General features: G+C 43.2%; 1 protein-coding gene across 1 annotated transcript; it reads left to right on the forward strand.

The window, feature by feature from the left end:
- Window positions 1-2,301: 2,301 nt before the first annotated feature.
- Window positions 2,302-18,030, forward strand: ankrd2 (ankyrin repeat domain 2 (stretch responsive muscle)). The gene is made up of 9 exons (XM_029647019.2): window positions 2,302-2,587; window positions 8,753-8,857; window positions 9,827-9,931; window positions 10,107-10,210; window positions 10,653-10,755; window positions 11,045-11,143; window positions 14,622-14,720; window positions 17,523-17,621; window positions 17,739-18,030. The coding sequence occupies exons 1-9, from the start codon at window positions 2,525-2,527 to the stop codon at window positions 17,901-17,903; spliced, it is 942 nt and encodes a 313-aa protein (XP_029502879.1). The 5' UTR covers window positions 2,302-2,524; the 3' UTR covers window positions 17,904-18,030.
- Window positions 18,031-18,688: the final 658 nt, after the last annotated feature.

Consider the following 18,688-nt stretch of genomic DNA (forward strand, 5'->3'; position numbering starts at 1 on the left):
GATTAAGGTGAGGGTGAGCTGATTCTACATCTGTGTCAGAGAGCGTGTAATGCTGTTTATGCACCAGTGAACTCTGCCTCCTCCTTCCTAACTGAAAATTAATAATTGACCTACTGTTACACAGTAAGTTGGTCAGGCTCACAGGAACAACAGCCAGTGTGTGTGTGTGTGTGTGTGTGTGTGTGTGTGTGTGTGTGTGTGTGTGTGTGTGTGTGTGTGTGTGTGTGTGTGTGTGTGTGTGTGTGTGTGTGTGTGTGTGTGTGTGTGTGTGTGTGTGTGTGTGTGTGTGTGTGTGTGTGTGTCATTGGATAATTGAGGATGTGCACCTGTGTGTGTGTGTGTGTGTGTGTGTGTGTGTGTGTGTGTGTGTGTGTGTGTGTGTGTGTGTGTGTGTGTGTGTGTGTGTGTGTGTGTGTGTGTGTGTGTGTGTGTGTGTGTGTGTGTGTGTGTGTGTGTGTGTGTGTGTGTGTGTGTGTGTGTGTGTATGCTAACGTACACGACCGTTCAAAAGTTTGGGGTCACTTAGAAATATCCTTGTTTTTTAAAGAAAAGCTCATTTTTTTGTCTGTTAAAATAACATAAAATTGCTCAGAAATAAAGTGTAGACATTATTCATGTTGTAAATTACTATTGTAGCTAGAAACAGCAGATTTTTTAATGGAATATCTACATAGGCCCATTATCAGCAACCATCACTCCTGTGTTCCAATAGCACATTGTGTTAGCTTATCATTTTAAAAGACAAATTAATCATTAGAAAAACCTTTTGCAATAATGTTAGCACAGCTGAAAACTGTTGTTCTAAATAAAGAAGCAATAAAACTGGCCTTCTTTAGACTAGTTGAGTATCTAGCTTCATTAAATAGTACCCACAAAACACCAGTCTCAACGTCAACAGTGAAGAGGCGACTCCGGGATGCTGGCCTTCTAGGCAGAGCTCCTCTGTCCAGTGTCTGTGGTCTTTTGCCCATCTTAATCATGTATTTTTATTGGCCAGTCTGAGATATGGCTTTTTCTTTGCAACTCTGCCTAGAAGACCTCATCCCGGAGTCACCTCTTCACTGTTGAAGTTGAGACGGGTGTTTTGCAGGTACTATTTAATGAAGCTGCCAGTTGAGGACTTGTGAGGCATCTGTTTCTCAAACTAGACAGTGTAATGGCCTCCCACTCCTCTTTCTATTCTGGTTAGAGCCCGTTTCTGTGCTTTTCTTTCAAAAACAAGGACATTTGTAAGTGACCCCAAACTTTTGAATGGTAGTGTATGTAGAGAAATACGGGACCATCTGTACAAATGTAATTTTGTGTATGCCTTTTTACATGGATCCGTCTGAGCACTCATATTGAGGCTTGTTCTGTGCACTGCTCTCGGCCCAAGTGTTCTGGTGATGTCTCACACACACACAGCCTAAGTAATAACTATATTTATTTACTGCTCTCTAATGTCCTCTTAACCTGAGATGTATATCAATCACCATGACTCATCCTGCTGGATCACACATTTATTACAGCTCAGATAAGTAGCATGCTCTGGTGGTGGGCTGCTCAGTATGTTAGCCTGACCTTTGCTATCAACTGCTTTTCAAAGGTGTGCATGTGAAAGGGTGGTGTGCTGTGTGTGTGTTTGTGCTGTGTGTGTGTGTGTGTGTGTGTGTGTGTGTGTGTGTGTGTGTGTGTGTGTGTGTGTGTGTGTGTGTGTGTGTGTGTGTGTGTGTGTGTGTGTGTGTGTGTGTGTGTGCGTGCGTGCGTGTGTGTGTGCATGTGTGCGTGTGTGCGCGTGCGTAAGGGCGTGCGGGAGGGGGGGACTGTGAACAACATTTGTAACATACAAAGGCTTTTGGTACAGACTGATAAACCGACTGATAATTGTGTCAAACTGTATCCTTAAAGGACGGTCCTCGACTCCGGTCTCTGATTGGTTGCTTCACGGTATGAGCCTTGCCGATATTTACAAGGTATCACTTGACGCACTTATAAATAACGTAATCGTCCAAAACTGTGAGTTTACAGGCCTGGAGTCTGGAGGCCTTGTAAAACAACAGCTAACAGGGCTGGCACAGGGGCAGGGTAAAACTAAGAGCTCGTGGAACGAATGCACCCTGTGCTCATGACTCTAGAGTGTGTGTGTGTGTGTGTGTGTGTGTGTGTGTGTGTGTGTGTGTGTGTGTGTGTGTGTGTGTGTGTGTGTGTGTGTGTGTGTGTGTGTGTGTGTAAGGGGGGGGGAGGTCACACACATGCACACACACAGGTCTACAGTAGTAGACCTGTCTACAGGGTTTCACAATGCCCCTGGTGAGCCTGGCATTCCAATCAGGAAGTATAAGATCATCCGGACTGCCACATCCCAGCTGGTAACCAACCGGTCCCCTGAGCAGGTTATACTGACGTTTAGACAGACAATCTGTTTGCTATTCAGCTGTTAGAACTGTTAGATGTAAATTGGAAGTGAGAATTGTGAAGTTGTTTCCACCACAGGTTGTGTTTCTGTCATTTTGTTTCCATTTCAACCCTGAACGGACATCCCAGTATGGAGGAGGATATGCAGTGGGCTACCAATGTGACAGCAGAACAGGACCTCCAGAAGTCTGAGGTAGGGGGAAATTAGCACTTATTTAGCACCTTTTAAACTCAAGATGCATTCTAGTAGTAAATAGGTAACACGTCATTGCGTTATCATAAACAACAATGGTGTATTAAAAACCCCATTCCTTACCCCAGAACACTTCAACGGGTGACTATCCAGGAAGACAAATGAAAGGGAACTCTATTGAGATGGCTAGTGGGACACTAACCTGCGAGGCTGTATACTTTCTGTGCCTCACACCTTTTCCTAACCAAGGCTCTAATGAAGATGGATGGGAGCATCAGGGCTGAATCGGATTCATGACATAATAGACAAATGTTTTACATTGAGAAAGTTGCCTGAGAGCTCATTAATGGCATCATATTTAGCCACAGATGAGTATTTAACGGTCCAATGCAGCCTTTTTAAAATCTCAATATCAAATCATTTCTGGGTAACAGTTTGTTTTCATTTAAAATGGTTAAAAATAAACAAAAATAGCTTCGAAGCAAATTTCTCAAGCAAGAATTATGTTAGAACTGAGTAAGGAGGGGAAAACTGGAAATGATCTGTTATTGGCAGAGAGGTTTGGAACTCTCTTTCTAATTGGTCTATTAACTAATATACAGCTTGGTGCTGTTACCATGGAAGGTCAAAACTCCATCCCACCAAAACAGGCTGAAATTTCAGGAGATCTTTTCGAACAGCTCTTACACTAAAAGGGCATTGTCATCATTTTCACAATTTCACAGTATTTTTTCAACCTCATAGTGTGGAAATGATATAAAACACAGGAAAATATCTGGGCCTTTAAAACAATGACGTATCCTACTGTACATTTTAACATAGACACAAACATGTGTACAAACACCCACACATACAGTACATGCACTTGCATTAGCTGGTGTGAACTGTGTGTGAGGCTGAGTGACCTGAGCTAGCCTTTGCTGTGACTGTGTGACTATGTGTGACCCATTGACTGTATAAGAATGAACAAAGCCATCAATGACATCACACCATTTAAAGCTCAGGAAGTCGGTTTTAGCTTGCTAAGATGGCGTTTCTTGGAAGTGGGGAGAATGGCGACCGCTTCAGGAAGTGGGGAGGACGACTGCCCACTCTCATTGAGTATTTCTTGGAAGTGGCGAGAATGGCGACCACTTCAGGAAGTGGGGAGGATGACTGCCCACTCTCATTGAGTATTTCTTGGAAGTGGGGAGAATGGCGACCACTTCAGGAAGTGGGGAGGACGACTGCCCACTCTCATTGAGTATTTCTTGGAAGTGGCGAGAATGGCGACCACTTCAGGAAGTGGGGAGGACGACTGCCCACTCTCATTGAGTATTTCTTGGAAGTGGGGAGAATGGCGACCACTTCAAGAAGTGGGGAGGACGACTGCCCACTCTCGTTGAGTATTTCTTGGAAGTGGGGAGAATGGCGACCACTTCAGGAAGTGGGGAGGACGACTGCCCACTCTCATTGAGTATTTCTTGGAAGTGGGGAGAATGGCGACCACTTCAGGAAGTGGGGAGGACGACTGCCCACTCTCGTTGAGTATTTCTTGGAAGTGGGGAGAATGGCGACCACTTCAGGAAATGGGGAGGACGACTGCCCACTCTCATTGAGTATTTCTTGGAAGTGGGGAGAATGGCGACCACTTCAAATCAAATCAAATTTGATTTGTCACATACACATGGTTAGCAGATGTTAATGCGAGTGTAGCGAAATGCTTGTGCTTCTAGTTCCGACAATGCAGTAATAACCAACAAGTAATCTAACTTCAGGAAGTGGGGAGGACGACTGCCCACTCTCATTGAGTATTTCTTGGAAGTGGGGAGAATGGTGACCACTTCAGGAAGTGGGGAGGACGACTGCCCACTCTCATTGAGTATTTCTTGGAAGTAGGGAGAATGGCGACCACTTCAGGAAGTGGGGAGGACGACTGCCCACTCTCATTGAGTATTTCAAGTTTAAGTCCGACCGGGGACTGCAGGCTGCCGGTAGCAACAAATGTATCCTTTTAACTTGTTCTTTGTGAGATTTGTTCATAATTCGTTCAAGGACGTACTGTACATCTGATGTAATAGAAGCAATTATTGATACTGTGACTGTCTTCTGATTTTAATTTCATTCACACAAATATTGACCACGAAGATTGCCATTTTCCCATTCAGTACATAGGGGGATACTGCTTTCTGAAAACAACTGCCTGCAGTTCTCTGGTCGGCCATGAACTTCATGGCTTCAATGAGAGGGGGCAGTTCTCCCCCTGGCGTGACCTATAGTTATCTGAGGTATCTATAACCACATGACCCGTTGCTGCTTCTGAAATAGTTTACAGCTTATTAACTTAACAGCCTGACCTCTGACATACAGTAGGCTATCTATAGAACATTGCTACATCTTTACAACTAATACATGAAATCAAGTAATTACTGAAATATAAATAAAGTAATGTCCTTGATTAGACATGTATTTTGTTTCATAGACACTTTCATAGACATTTGAATGTCATGGTGTCTGCAAGGATTTTACTTCAGGATTTTAGTTCATATTTGTTCATGTTTTTACCCTTCTAATATCATCATTTCAGTTTGCAATGATTCATTTGACTAGTCCGTGCAAAAATGCATGATATTGCATGGACAAGTGTTCTTGTAGATTCCTCTATGATCCATGCCCCTCAACAGATTGTTTGATACTGCCTCCAGGGAGAGAGCAGAGTTACATATCACCTTCCTCTACAAGCAGACATATTTGGGATTCACAGATTTGAATGAATGACTTAATTTATACTTCCTTACACCAGCAGTTCAGCACTAGAGGGAAATGAGCTTGTTAGTTATACATTATATTTACCACTAATCTCATGTTACACTTTTGTTCATCGCTTTAGTGTAATATTTAGTGCAAGTATGTGGTACATTTTCACAACTCTTAGTACAAAATGCAAAACAGATCATCAAACAGGCAGTTGTTCCAAAACTTTAAGCACATTTTCAATTGACAATTCAACACATAAAATCATAAGTCACTTTTTCACAAAACGTAATCAGTGTTTTATCTGGAAATAAATGTTTCACATTACAATACATGTTCATATAAAGCAAGTGCCTTTTGTAATGCAAGGCTCACATCACTTTTGATATGATTATTTTCTCATTTTCTAAAATACATTTTACCATTACTTAATTCAACTGCTCTTAATCGATAATCACTTAACTGTCTGGTAAACCTAGAATTTACACTGGCTTGTCTACTACAGATTTAGAGAACTACATCATTCAAAGGTATGTCTGAAAAATAGAAACAAAAAAGGTATTATATATATTTTAATTATTATAATTGTATTTATTTAACCAGGCAAGTCAGTTAAGAACAAGTTATTATTTACAATGACAGCCTACATCAGCCAAACCCGGACGACGCTGGGCAAATTGTGCGCTGCCCTACCGTATGGGACTCCCAATCATGGCCAGTTGTGATACAGCGTGGATTCGAACCAGGCTGTCTGTAGTGACACTGAAATGATGCCTCAAGCACTGAGATGCAGTGCCTTAGACCGCTGCACCACTATTGACTGTACTACTATGACGATGACTATTATGATTTTACTTCACAGTAAATAAAATAAAAATATGTTATTGACAAGATCAGATATATACTGTATGTAACAAATCAAAGTTTACTGGTCACTGTCACGACTTCCACCGAAGGTGGCTCCTCTCCCTGTTCGGGCGGTGCTCGGCAGTCGTCAGCGCCGGCCTACTAGAAGGTGGCTCCTCTCCCTGTTCGGGCGGTGCTCGGCAGTCGTCAGCGCCGGCCTACTAGAAGGTGGCTCCTCTCCCTGTTCGGGTGGCGCTCGGCAGTCGTCAGCGCCGGCCTACTAGCCATCACCGATCCACTTTTCCTTTTCGTTTGTGTCTGTCTGTTTTGTTTACACCTGTGTCCTATTAGTTCATTTCGGTGGGTTTATTAACCTCCGCTGCCTGCTAGTCTTTGTGAGGGATTATTAGTTTTTTGTTTCTCACAGTCGTTGTACCGTTGGTACTGTATTAGGAGTAGAGGTTTCTCCTTCGTGTGTTTCGTGATTTTCTCTAGGTGTGGCGCCTTCGTTGGGGTGTGTTTCGTGATTTTCTCTAGGTGTGGCGCCTTCGTTGGGGTGTGTTTCGTGATTTTCTCTAGGTGTGGCGCCTTCGTTGGGGTGTGTTTCGTGAATTTCTCTAGGTGTGGCAACTTCGTTGGGGTGCGTTTCGTGATTTTCTCTAGGTGTGGCGACTTCGTTGGGGTGCGTTTCGTGATTTTCTCTAGATGTGGCGACTTCGTTGGGGTGCGTTTCGTGATTTTCTCTAGGTGTGGCGACTTCGTTGGGGTGCGTTTCGTGATTTTCTCTAGATGTGGCGACTTCGTTGGGGTGCGTTTCGTGATTTTCTCTAGGTGTGGCGACTTCGTTGGGGTGCGTTTCGTGATTTTCTCTAGGTGTGGCGACTTCGTTGGGGTGCGTTTCGTGATTTTCTCTAGATGTGGCGACTTCGTTGGGGTGCGTTTCGTGATTTTCTCTAGATGTGGCGACTTCGTTGGGGTGCGTTTCGTGATTTTCTCTAGGTGTGGCGACTTCGTTGGGGTGCGTTTCGTGATTTTCTCTAGGTGTGGCGACTTCGTTGGGGTGCGTTTCGTGATTTTCTCTAGGTGTGGCGACTTCGTTGGGGTGCGTTTTGTGATTTTCTCTAGATGTGGCGACTTCGTTGGGGTGCGTTTCGTGATTTTCTCTAGGTGTGGCGACTTCGTTGGGGTGTGTTTCCCCACCTGTTGTTGTTGGGTTGGGACTTTATAATAAACGACTGTGCCACTGGCAATTCCTTGCTCTCCTGCACCTACCTCTTCTTAGGAGGCACCTAACAGTCGCGAACACCGATTAATAGATGTTACAGCAGGCGCAGTGAAATGCTTGTATTTTTTAGCTCCTACAGTGCAGAAATAAATACAATACCAATATGAAAATGATATATAAATTCCAAAACAAGAAAGAAATGCATCCTCTATACAGTAAACATGTATGCAAAATGACATTTCTGGGGTCTTTTTGATCAGGAGATTTCATTCTGCTTTACTAAAATATCATTGGCCAATACAGTACTTTAATACAGGCTAATACAGCACTGTAATAAAGTAATATATGCCATTTACGTAGCAAACACTTTCATCCAAAGTGACAACATTCCACATATTTTGGCATGTGAACCCAGTGGGAATCAAACCCACAACTCTGGTCTTGCTGGTGCCATGCTCTTACTAACTGAGTCACGTACAGGACCTCTACAATAGATAAGTGCAATGCTGTACAATACAATACACAATTACAATGCAGGTGGAAGATGTATGATTTCCACTACCCTCCTTTGGGCCATGGATGAGGCATGCAATGGCATCAGGCCAGACCTATGTCAGGCTTGGATTCACCATGCCAAAAGGTTTTTCCCCAGGTGCATGAACAATTAACATATTTACTGTTCATTCTTTCTATGGGCGAAATGCTCAAAACAGGCTTGATGCATACTAGTGCTGCTAAACATTGTTTCCTTCATTTATTTCATTTGAATACATTGTGAAAGATGTTTCCAATGATCACACCTTTGATCACACATGGGATAGAAATGATGGAAATTTGATGTTTAGTTAAATTTAATGGGTAGTGCAAGTGTTGCCTAATGTAAAACACAGTGTAATGTATTGCACTTTACAGTACTGTTGGATTAGCTGGTTGTTCAAATACCTAAATTGAGAAGATATCATTATGTTGTGTTTTGATGATTAAACCAATGTACTCATTATATTTCACAGTAAACTTAGATTTTGGATCAATGGTTGTGTGGTGAAAGATGTCTGCAAACAAAATGAATGCGTAATGAACGGTTTTGATTGTAAAATGGCTGCTTTACGAGTGTTGTCAGTTTGGAGTTTTGTACTAACAGTTTTTCAAATTCATCACGTACCAAAGCTTTTATTTTATTTTTAAACTGTAAACATAAGTACTCTTACTGTAGGCACAGAAGGGTTACGCTGGTTTTCTACAAATGGAAAATAATGTTTTGCTTGTCTTTCTATTTTTGCATGTCTGTTAATTGTAAAGTACATTAAGGTGTGTTTATCACTTAGTTATGATTTGAATATTATTTCTCTGTTATTAACCAGTGTCGCAGAGTGCGAGCGGTGAAGCTGGGACGTATGAAGTGGGACACACCTGAACAGGAAGAACCAGGCTGTGAACCAACCAATCACAACGTTGAAAGCATCCAGGTAAAGGAAGTAAACTTCTGATACATTTTGTTATGTATTCACCCTCAGTTACATTAATCTGTGAATCCCACATTGTAAATCCAGCAATAGTTTACTGTCAATACATTCTACTTAGCTCTCTTTTACCAGGCTTGTTAATGAGACATTATTTGATTCTATTCACCTGTATTTTATGAAGAACACACAACCTATTCCCCTATATCTATATTCCCCTATATCTATATTCACCTATATCTATATTCCCCTATATCTATATTCCCCTATATCTATTCCCCTATATCTATATTCCCCTATATCTATATTCCCCTATATCTATATTCACCTATATCTATATTCACCTATATCTATATTCCCCTATATCTATATTCACATATATCTATATTCCCCTATATCTATATTCACCTATATCTACCTCAAGAGGCTGTTTATATTTCCCCAAGGTTGGTTACTGCCAACAACATTGTTCTATTACCAGATATTTTGTTGAGAACATGTTCTCATTTACAAGCTATGAGGTTACCATGCTATGAATGTATCTGGCCATTAGCCACTTCAACATGTGCCCCTGGTATCTCTGCTTTTACAGGCACTGACCTGACCCTCTCACACCAACTCCCCTTCTATCCCCGGTAGTAAATCAGGTGGAGGCTAGCTACTGTTCAGACAGCTGTTGGTTTACACTAGACACAGAACAAAGGAAGGGAGGCCAGTCACTCATACCAGACTCTAGGGCTGGTGTATGAAGAATGAGCCAATAGTAATACTTTTAATAGTTAAGACAATATTAGATATAATTACACCATGAATGTGATCTATCTCGTGTCGTGTTTTGGCAGTCGTATTCTTTATTGTTGTTATTATGTCAAGGTAGAGAGAGAGAGAGAGAAAGGGGGGGAGGGGGTACCAATTCTGAGTCAGTCTGTATGAGAGGAGAATCTAATCTTCTGACCACCATCTTGTCTCCCCTAGCCAGAGGAGAGAGAGAGGAATTCATTTTCAGAGGGGAAGATCTGCCGGAGGAGGAAGTTGAAGAAGTCAGGGTCCTCATCCAAGGTGGCCATGGACATACCTGTGGTGAGGCAACATTTATATCACATTTATCAATATTTATTTTTGATGACCGGAACAATGCAGAATATATTCTTGTTTGTCATTTTGAAGAGTGGGACCAAGGTTTGCTGATTCTGGATCAGTTGCAAGTCCCAGAGAGTAACACAAACACGTTTTCATGGGTCCCTGTGTTTGTCAGTTAGGACCTGTAGACACTTTTGACTTCATGAAGGCAGCGACTCAGGGTAAACTCAAAGTGGTGGAGAAATACCTGGAAGATGGAGGAGACCCCAATTTCAGTGATGAGGAAAGTACTCGTCTGTATGGTATATGGTCAGCTTATCATGTCACATGATCTGGATTTTAACCTTTATTAAGCTTCTTTCATCGAACGATCACTTTTTATTTTAATGTCAGAAGTTCTAGCACCATCCTCAGACAATTGCTTTAATTTGTGGTCTAATTCCCATTTCTGGAAAGGCTTAAAACAAAGGTTAAAATCCAGTCATGTGACTTCACTTCACAAAATATATGTATTTACTTGTTGAAAGATCTGGCCTCAATAGTTCAAAGTTCAACTGTATTGTCCAAGAGGTCAATTGAAATGATTGTGGCCTAGCAATCTGCAATGGCCTTGCCCTACTGTAGCAGTAGCACAAAATATTTTTTTTAAACTCAATTGTACCTCCTACCTGAAACAGATATAATTTTAATAGTTCAACATCTTACATAACTAAATATTTTTCCAGTTAAGGAGGACAGCACTGCACTTTGCCTCCATCGAGGGACACTCTACCATCATCCAGAAGCTTCTAGAGAAAGGAGCTAACATCAATTCTAAAGACCGGGTGAGAGACTCTTGCCATTAACACAGTATGTTCTATAGTCAATGTAAGTTGCCGTGATAAAAGCTATGCAATTACATAGTTGACATAATTGTGTTTTTAACTCCAATACTAGGGAACAAACGGACAACTTTTAATATATATACAGTATGTAACCTCTATATAACCTCAAGTATTGTGCTGATAACTGGATAATTGATAAGGTTAGGGCTGTGGAATGGAAAGCTGGTGATAAGTCAGTTGTTAAGCCTCAGACATTGTACAGTGAAGGTGGCCATGTGTGTGTGTTCAGCTGGAGTCCAGAGCTGTTCACTGGGCCTGTAGAGGAGGAAGCCTAGCTGTGATCGGGGTCCTCCAGACACATGGAGCAGACCTCAACATCAGGGACAAGGTGAGACGTGGGTGTGTGTGTCATGATGCTTTTGGGCGACTATAGCTACAGACATTTCATTCATTATGGAGTTAGCCAGCTAACAGAATGGCCATCTACCCACGGCCTTATCATTTCACCAGTCCAGGGCTGTCCTCAGTGGGGATAAGATACACTGCTCAAAAACATTAAGGGAACACTAAAATAACACATCCTAGATCTAAATGAATGAAATATTCTTATTAAATACTTTTTTCTTTACAGAGTTGAATGTGCTGACAACAAAATCACACAAAAACTATCAAAGGAAATCAAATTTATCAACCCATGGAGGTCTGGATTTGGAGTCACACTCAAAATTAAAGTGGAAAACCACACTACAGGCTGATCCAACGTTGATGTAATGTCCTTAAAACAAGTCAAAATGAGGCTCAGTAGTGTGTGTGGCCTCCACGTGCCTGTATGACCTCCCTACAACGCCTGGGCATGGTCCTGATGAGGTAGCGGATGGTCTCCTGAGGGATCTCCTCCCAGACCTGGACTAAAGCATCCGCCAACTCCTGGACAGTCTGTGGTGCAACGTGGCGTTGGTGGATGGGGCGAGACATGATGTCCCAGATGTGCTCAATTGGATTCAGGTCTGGGGAACGGGCAGGCCAGTCCATAGCATGAATGCTTTCCTCTTGCAGGAACTGCTGACACACTCCAGCCACATGAGGTCTAGCATTGTCTTGCATTAGGAGGGACCCAGGGCCAACCGCACCAGCATATGGTCTCACAAGGGGTCTGAGGATCTCATCTCGGTACCTAATAGCAGTCAGGCTACCTCTAGCGAGCACATGGAGGGCTGTGCAGCCCCCCAAATAAATGCCACCCCACACCATGACTGACCCACCGCCAAACCGGTCATGCTGGAGGATGTTGCAGGCAGCAGAACGTTCTCCGCGGCGTCTCCAGACTGTCATGTCTGTCACATGTGCTCAGTGTGAACCTGCTTTCATCTGTGAAGAGCACAGGGCGCCAGTGGCGAATTTGCCAATCTTGGTGTTCTCTGGCAAATTAAAAACGTCCTGTACGGTGTTGGGCTGTAAGCACAACCCCCACCTGTGGACGTCGGGCCCTCATACCACCCTCATGGAGTCTGTTTCTGACCGGTTGAGCAGACACATGCACATTTGTGGCCTGCTGGAGGTCATTTTGTAGGGCTTTGGCAGTGCTCCTACTGCTCCTCCTTGTACAAAGGCGGAGGTAGCGGTCCTGCTGCTGGGTTGTTGCCCTCCTACGGCCTCCTCCACGTCTCCTGATGTACTGGCCTGTCTCCTGGTAGCGCCTCCATGCTCTGGACACTACGCTGACAGACACAGCAAACCTTAGGTCCTGCCGTACATACCTACACGTACGCTACGGTCACAAGACGCAGGCCTCCTAATTGTCCCTAGAATTTCTAAGCAAACAGCTGGAGGCAGGGCTTTCTCCTATAGAGCTCCATTTTTATGGAACGGTCTGTCTACCCATGTCAGAGACGCAAACTCGGTCTCAACCTTTAAGTCTTTACTGAAGACTCATCTCTTCAGTGGGTCATATGATTGAGTGTAGTCTGGCCCAGGAGTGGGAAGGTGAACGGAAAGGCTCTGGAGCAACGAACCGCCCTTGCTGTCTCTGACTGGCCGATTCCCCTCTTTCCACTGGGATTCTCTGCCTCTACCCTGTTACGGGGGCTGAGTCACTGGCTTACTGGGGCTCTCTCATGCCGTCCCTGGGGGGGGTGCGTCACCTGGGTGGGTTGATTCACTGTTGTGGTCGGCCTGTCTGGGTTGGCGCCCCCCCCTTGGGTTGTGCCGTGGCGGAGATCTTTGTGGGCTATACTCGGCCTTGTCTCAGGATGGTAAGTTGGTGGTTGAAGATATCCCTCTAGTGGTGTGGGGGCTGTGCTTTGGCAAAGTGGGTGGGGTTATATCCTTCCTGTTTGGCCCTGTCCGGGGGGTGTCCTCGGATGGGGCCACAGTGTCTCCTGACCCCTCCTGTCTCAGCCTCCAGTATTTATGCTGCATTAGTTTATGTGTCGGGGGCTAGGGTCAGTTTGTTATATCTGGAGTACTTCTCCTGTCCTATTCGGTGTCCTGTGTGAATCTAAGTGTGCGTTCTCTAATTCTCTCCTTCTCTCTTTCTTTCTCTCTCTCGGAGGACCTGAGCCCTAGGACCATGCCCCAGGACTACCTGACATGATGACTCCTTGCTGTCCCCAGTCCACCTGGCCATGCTGCTGCTCCAGTTTCAACTGGCCTGGGCCCTAGGACCATGTCCCAGGACTACCTGACATGATGACTCCTTGCTGTCCCCAGTCCACCTGGCCATGCTGCTGCTCCAGTTTCAACTGTTCTGCCTTACTATTATTCAACCATGCTGGTCATTTATGAACATTTGAACATCTTGGCCACGTTCTGTTATAATCTCCACCCGGCACAGCCAGAAGAGGACTGGCCACCCCACATATGCTCTCTCTAATTCTCTCTTTCTTTCTCTCTCTCGGAGGACCTGAGCCCTAGGACCGTGCCCCAGGACTACCTGACATGATGACTCCTTGCTGTCCCCAGTCCACCTGACTGTGCTGCTGCTCCAGTTTCAACTGTTCTGCCTTATTATTATTCGACCATGCTGGTCATTTATGAACATTTGAACATCTTGGTCATGTTCTGTTATAATCTCTACCCGGCACAGCCAGAAGAGGACTGGCCACCCCACATAGCCTGGTTCCTCTCTAGGTTTCTTCCTAGGTTTTGGCCTTTCTAGGGAGTTTTTCCTAGCCACCGTGCTTTTACACCTGCATTGTTTGCTGTTTGGGGTTTTAGGCTGGGTTTCTGTACAGCACTTTGAGATATCAGCTGATGTACGAAGGGCTATATAAATACATTTGATTTGATTTGATTGCCACAGCTCGCATTGATGTGCCATCCTGGATGAGCTGCACTACCTGAGCCACTTGTGTAGGTTGTAGACTCCGTCTCATGCTACCACTAGAGTGAAAGCACCGCCAGCATTCAAAAGTGACCAAAACATCAACCAGGAAGCATAGGAACTGAGAAGTGGACTGTGGTCCCCACCTGCAGAACCACTCCTTTATTGGGGGTGTCTTGCTAATTGCTAATTTCCACCTGTTGTCTATTCCATTTGCACAACAGCATGGGAAATTTATTGTCAATCAGTGTTGCTTCCTAAGTGGACAGTTTGATTTCACAGAAGTGTGATTGACTTGGAATTACATTGTGTTGTTTAAGTGTTCCCTTTATTTTTTGGAGCAGTGTATATTAAGAATATACATGTTTCTTTGTCCTTTGACATGTAGAATTGGGAAGATTTCAGCTACAAGAAATTGTTATCTGCAGCATCTTTCACAATGTATTTCACATCAATCCCGGTGAAGAGGAGGAAATGAGTAGAAATGCGCCCATGTTGGCTGTAACTCTCTCTCTCTCTCTCGCTCTCTCTCTCTCATCCCTAGCTGATGGCCAGCCCTCTCCATGTGGCCACCAGGACAGGCCATTCTGATGTAGTGGGACACCTGCTGAACAGTGGAGCCAAAATCAACGCCAGAGACAGGGTAGGACGTCATGCTTTCTCACTGCATCATACCTGGTCTAATATGATTTTGTAAGCCAGTTTTGTGTGGTATTGGTGCTTAAAAATCATTTTATCATTCCTTTCCTCTTGAAATACAATAAACAAACATCATCATTGTAGCAATGTGGCTCATCATCTTGGTTGTCCTCATTGTCATCATTATCTTGGTTGTCATCATTATCTTGGTTGTCTTAGTTGTCGTCATTATCTTGGTTGTCTTTGTTGTCATCATTATCTTGGTTGTCCTCATTGTCATCATTATCTTGGTTGTCCAGAAGAAGTATTTTGTTGACACAGCTTCTAAAATGGAGTATTTACATCAAGCATTTCATTACCTGCAAAACCACTCATGTCATCTATAGATTGGAATGTCCACAGTGCAAGGTGTTCTACATTGGAAGGACAAAGAGACCGCTTAGCGGAACACAAGTACGTCATGCGGGTAGGCAATGAAGACTACCCCACGGCAAGGCACCATAAGTCCTTACACCATGGTAACCCTGCCTCCCTACAAGCTATGGGTATTGATCATGTTCCATCCTCTATTAAACAGTTAAACCAAAGGGAAAGTTTTGGGATTTACAAACTACAGGCCACTAAATACCCTGGTTTAAATGAAGATATGGATTTACAAACTACAGGCCACTAAATACCCTGGTTTAAATGAAGATATGGATTTACAAACTACAGGCCACTAAATACCCTGGTTTAAATGAAGATATGGATCTCCAAACTACAGGCCACTAAGTACCCTGGTTTAAATGAAGATATGGATTTACAAACTACAGGCCACTAAATACCCTGGTCTAAATGAGGATATGGATTTACAAACTACAGGCCACTAAATACCCTGGTTTAAATGAAGATATGGATTTACAAACTACAGGCCACTAAATACCCTGGTTTAAATGAAGATATGGATTTACAAACTACAGGCCACTAAATACCCTGGTTTAAATGAAGATATGGATTTACAAACTACAGGCCACTAAATACCCTGGTTTAAATGAAGATATGGATCTCCAAACTACAGGCCACTAAGTACCCTGGTTTAAATGAAGATATGGATTTACAAACTACAGGCCACTAAATACCCTGGTCTAAATGAGGATATGGATTTACAAACTACAGGCCACTAAATACCCTGGTTTAAATGAAGATATGGATTTACAAACTACAGGCCACTAAATACTCTGGTTTAAATGAAGATATGGATTTACAAACTACAGGCCACTAAATACCCTGGTTTAAATGAAGATATGGATTTACAAACTACAGGCCACTAAATACCCTGGTTTAAATGAAGATATGGATTTACAAACTACAGGCCACTAAGTACCCTGGTTTAAATGAAGATATGGATTTACAAACTACAGGCCACTAAGTACCCTGGTCTAAATGAAGATATGGATTTACAACTACAGGCCACTAAATACCCTGGTTTAAATGAAGATATGGATTTACAAACTACAGGCCACTAAATACCCTGGTTTAAATGAAGATATGGATTTACAAACTACAGGCCACCAAATACCCTGGTTTAAATGAAGATATGGATTTACAAACTACAGGCCACTAAGTACCCTGGTTTAAATGAAGATATGGATTTACAAACTACAGGCCACTAAATACCCTGGTTTAAATGAAGATATGGATTTACAAACTACAGGCCACTAAGTACCCTGGTTTAAATGAAGATATGGATTTACAAACTACAGGCCACTAAATACCCTGGTTTAAATTCAATTAAGATATGGATTTCTCACCCTTCCTGTAGGGTCGTGATAGGTCCATTTGCTGTCATCTAGTGGACATTTTGCTCTATTGCCCTCAGCTATGTTTAGACTGTTGTTGTTCATGTTTTGCCGTGTTCTAGTGTACTATGGAATATATTTCTTTCTTATTCTTGACACTTCTCCCAGTCATATTTAAGGTTAGAACTACCTATCTAGGCGTTCTGATATTTCTTGCTTGAAGTTGAATTTTTTGATAAAATAGTTACAGTATTTCACTTTTTAATGTGTATGGTATTGCTTACTGGGTGTGTATAACTATGCCCTCTTCAAATTAGGGCTCATTGAAAAAGCTGTTGAAAAGAGGACATTGTATTATTTCTTTGTCCTCCCTGACGAAGGCCATGCAGCCGAAACGCTTCTGATTTGAAAAAACTTTGTTTCTATTGAACATGCCATAAATGCCACAAATACAGGCATTTTAATTAATTACATGAAGAGTGCCTTGGTCCTCCTTTCTTTTTGATGACCAATTTACCCCTTTTACCAAAGAGCACCTTCTGTCTACCAAAATGTACTATTGTGTACCTTAGTAGCGCTTCCCTTCCTCCTCTTTCTACCAGTTTTGTGTGGTATTGGTGCTTAAAAAGCCTTTTATCATTCCTTTCCTCTTGTAATACAATAAACAAACATCATCATTGTAACACTGTGGCTCATCATCTTGGTTGTCCTCGTTGTCATCATTATCTTTGGTTGTCTTTGTTGTCATTATCTTGGTTGTCCTCGTTGTCATCATTATCTTGGTTGTCCTCGTTGTCATCATTATCTTGGTTGTCCTCGTTGTCATCATTATCTTGGTTGTCCTCGTCATCATTATCTTGGTTGTCTTTGTTGTCGTCATTATCTTGGTTGTCTTTGTTGTCATTATCTTGGTTGTCTTTGTTGTCATTATCTTGGTTGTCTTTGTTGTCATCATTATCTTGGTTGTCCTCGTTGTCATCATTATCTTGGTTGTCTTCATAGTGTAGTATTGTAATTGTGTATTCCAGGAGGGGGACACTCCTCTGCATGATGCTGTGCGTCTGGGCAGATATAAGATACTCAAGCTGCTCATTGTTGGAGGGGCTGATACAAGGCTCAAAAACCATGTGAGTATCACATCTTCTCAAATAAAACTTGAGGTTGGCATAGACATTTTCTATTCAAATGTTTCTTTTTGCTTCCGTGTGTAACTGTTTGTACAATCACATGTCTGTGTGTTTCAGGAGGGATTTACAGCAGTGGAGCAGGTGAAAGAGTGGCAGTTTGACACCAAGGAGACTCTGGAGAAACTGGACCAGCTGAGGGAGGTGGGTCTGGTACCCCCACTGTTACCTAACTTACCAGACCACCAAATCAGCCCTAAACCTCCACATCCCACTGTTACCTAACTTACCAGACCACCAAATCAGCCCTAAACCTCCACATCCCACTGTTACCTAACTTACCAGACCACCAAATCAGCCTTCAGCCCTAAACCTCCACATCCCACTGGTACCTAACTTACCAGACCACCAAATCAGCCTTCAGCCCTAAACCTCCACATCCCACTGGTACCTAACTTGAGGTTGGCATAGACATTTTCTATTCAAACCAGACCACCAAATCAGCCCTAAACCTCCACATCCCACTGTTACCTAACTTACCAGACCACCAAATCAGCCTTCAGCCCCAAACCTCCACATCCCACTGTTACCTAACTTACCAGACCACCAAATCAGCCCTAAACCTCCACATCCCACTGGTACCTAACTTACCAGACCACCAAATCAGCCTTCAGCCCTAAACCTCCACATCCCACTGGTACCTAACTTACCAGACCACCAAATCAGCCTTCAGCCCTAAACCTCCACATCCCACTGGTACCTAACTTACCAGACCACCAAATCAGCCCTAAACCTCCACATCCCACTGTTACCTAACTTACCAGACCACCAAATCAGCCTTCAGCCCTAAACCTCCACATCCCACTGTTACCTAACTTACCAAACCACCAAATCAGCCTTCAGCCCTAAACCTCCACATCCCACTGTTACCTAACTTACCAGACCACCAAATCAGCCCTAAACCTCCACATCCCACTGTTACCTAACTTACCAGACCACCAAATCAGCCCTAAACCTCCACATCCCACTGTTACCTAACTTACCAGACCACCAAATCAGCCTTCAGCCCT

The sequence above is a fragment of the Oncorhynchus nerka genome, linkage group LG16 (assembly GCF_034236695.1).
Source record: "Oncorhynchus nerka isolate Pitt River linkage group LG16, Oner_Uvic_2.0, whole genome shotgun sequence".
NCBI lineage: Eukaryota > Metazoa > Chordata > Actinopteri > Salmoniformes > Salmonidae > Oncorhynchus > Oncorhynchus nerka.

Bases quoted from the DNA above. Each gene is read 5' to 3' on its own strand.
- ankrd2 (XM_029647019.2), top strand. From the start codon at position 2,525: ATGGAGGAGGATATGCAGTGGGCTACCAATGTGACAGCAGAACAGGAC. The intron at 9,932-10,106 runs GTGAGGCAACAT...TGTGTTTGTCAG, and splicing joins TGGCCATGGACATACCTGTG to TTAGGACCTGTAGACACTTT. The intron at 10,211-10,652 runs TGAGGAAAGTAC...CTAAATATTTTT, and splicing joins GGAGACCCCAATTTCAGTGA to CCAGTTAAGGAGGACAGCAC.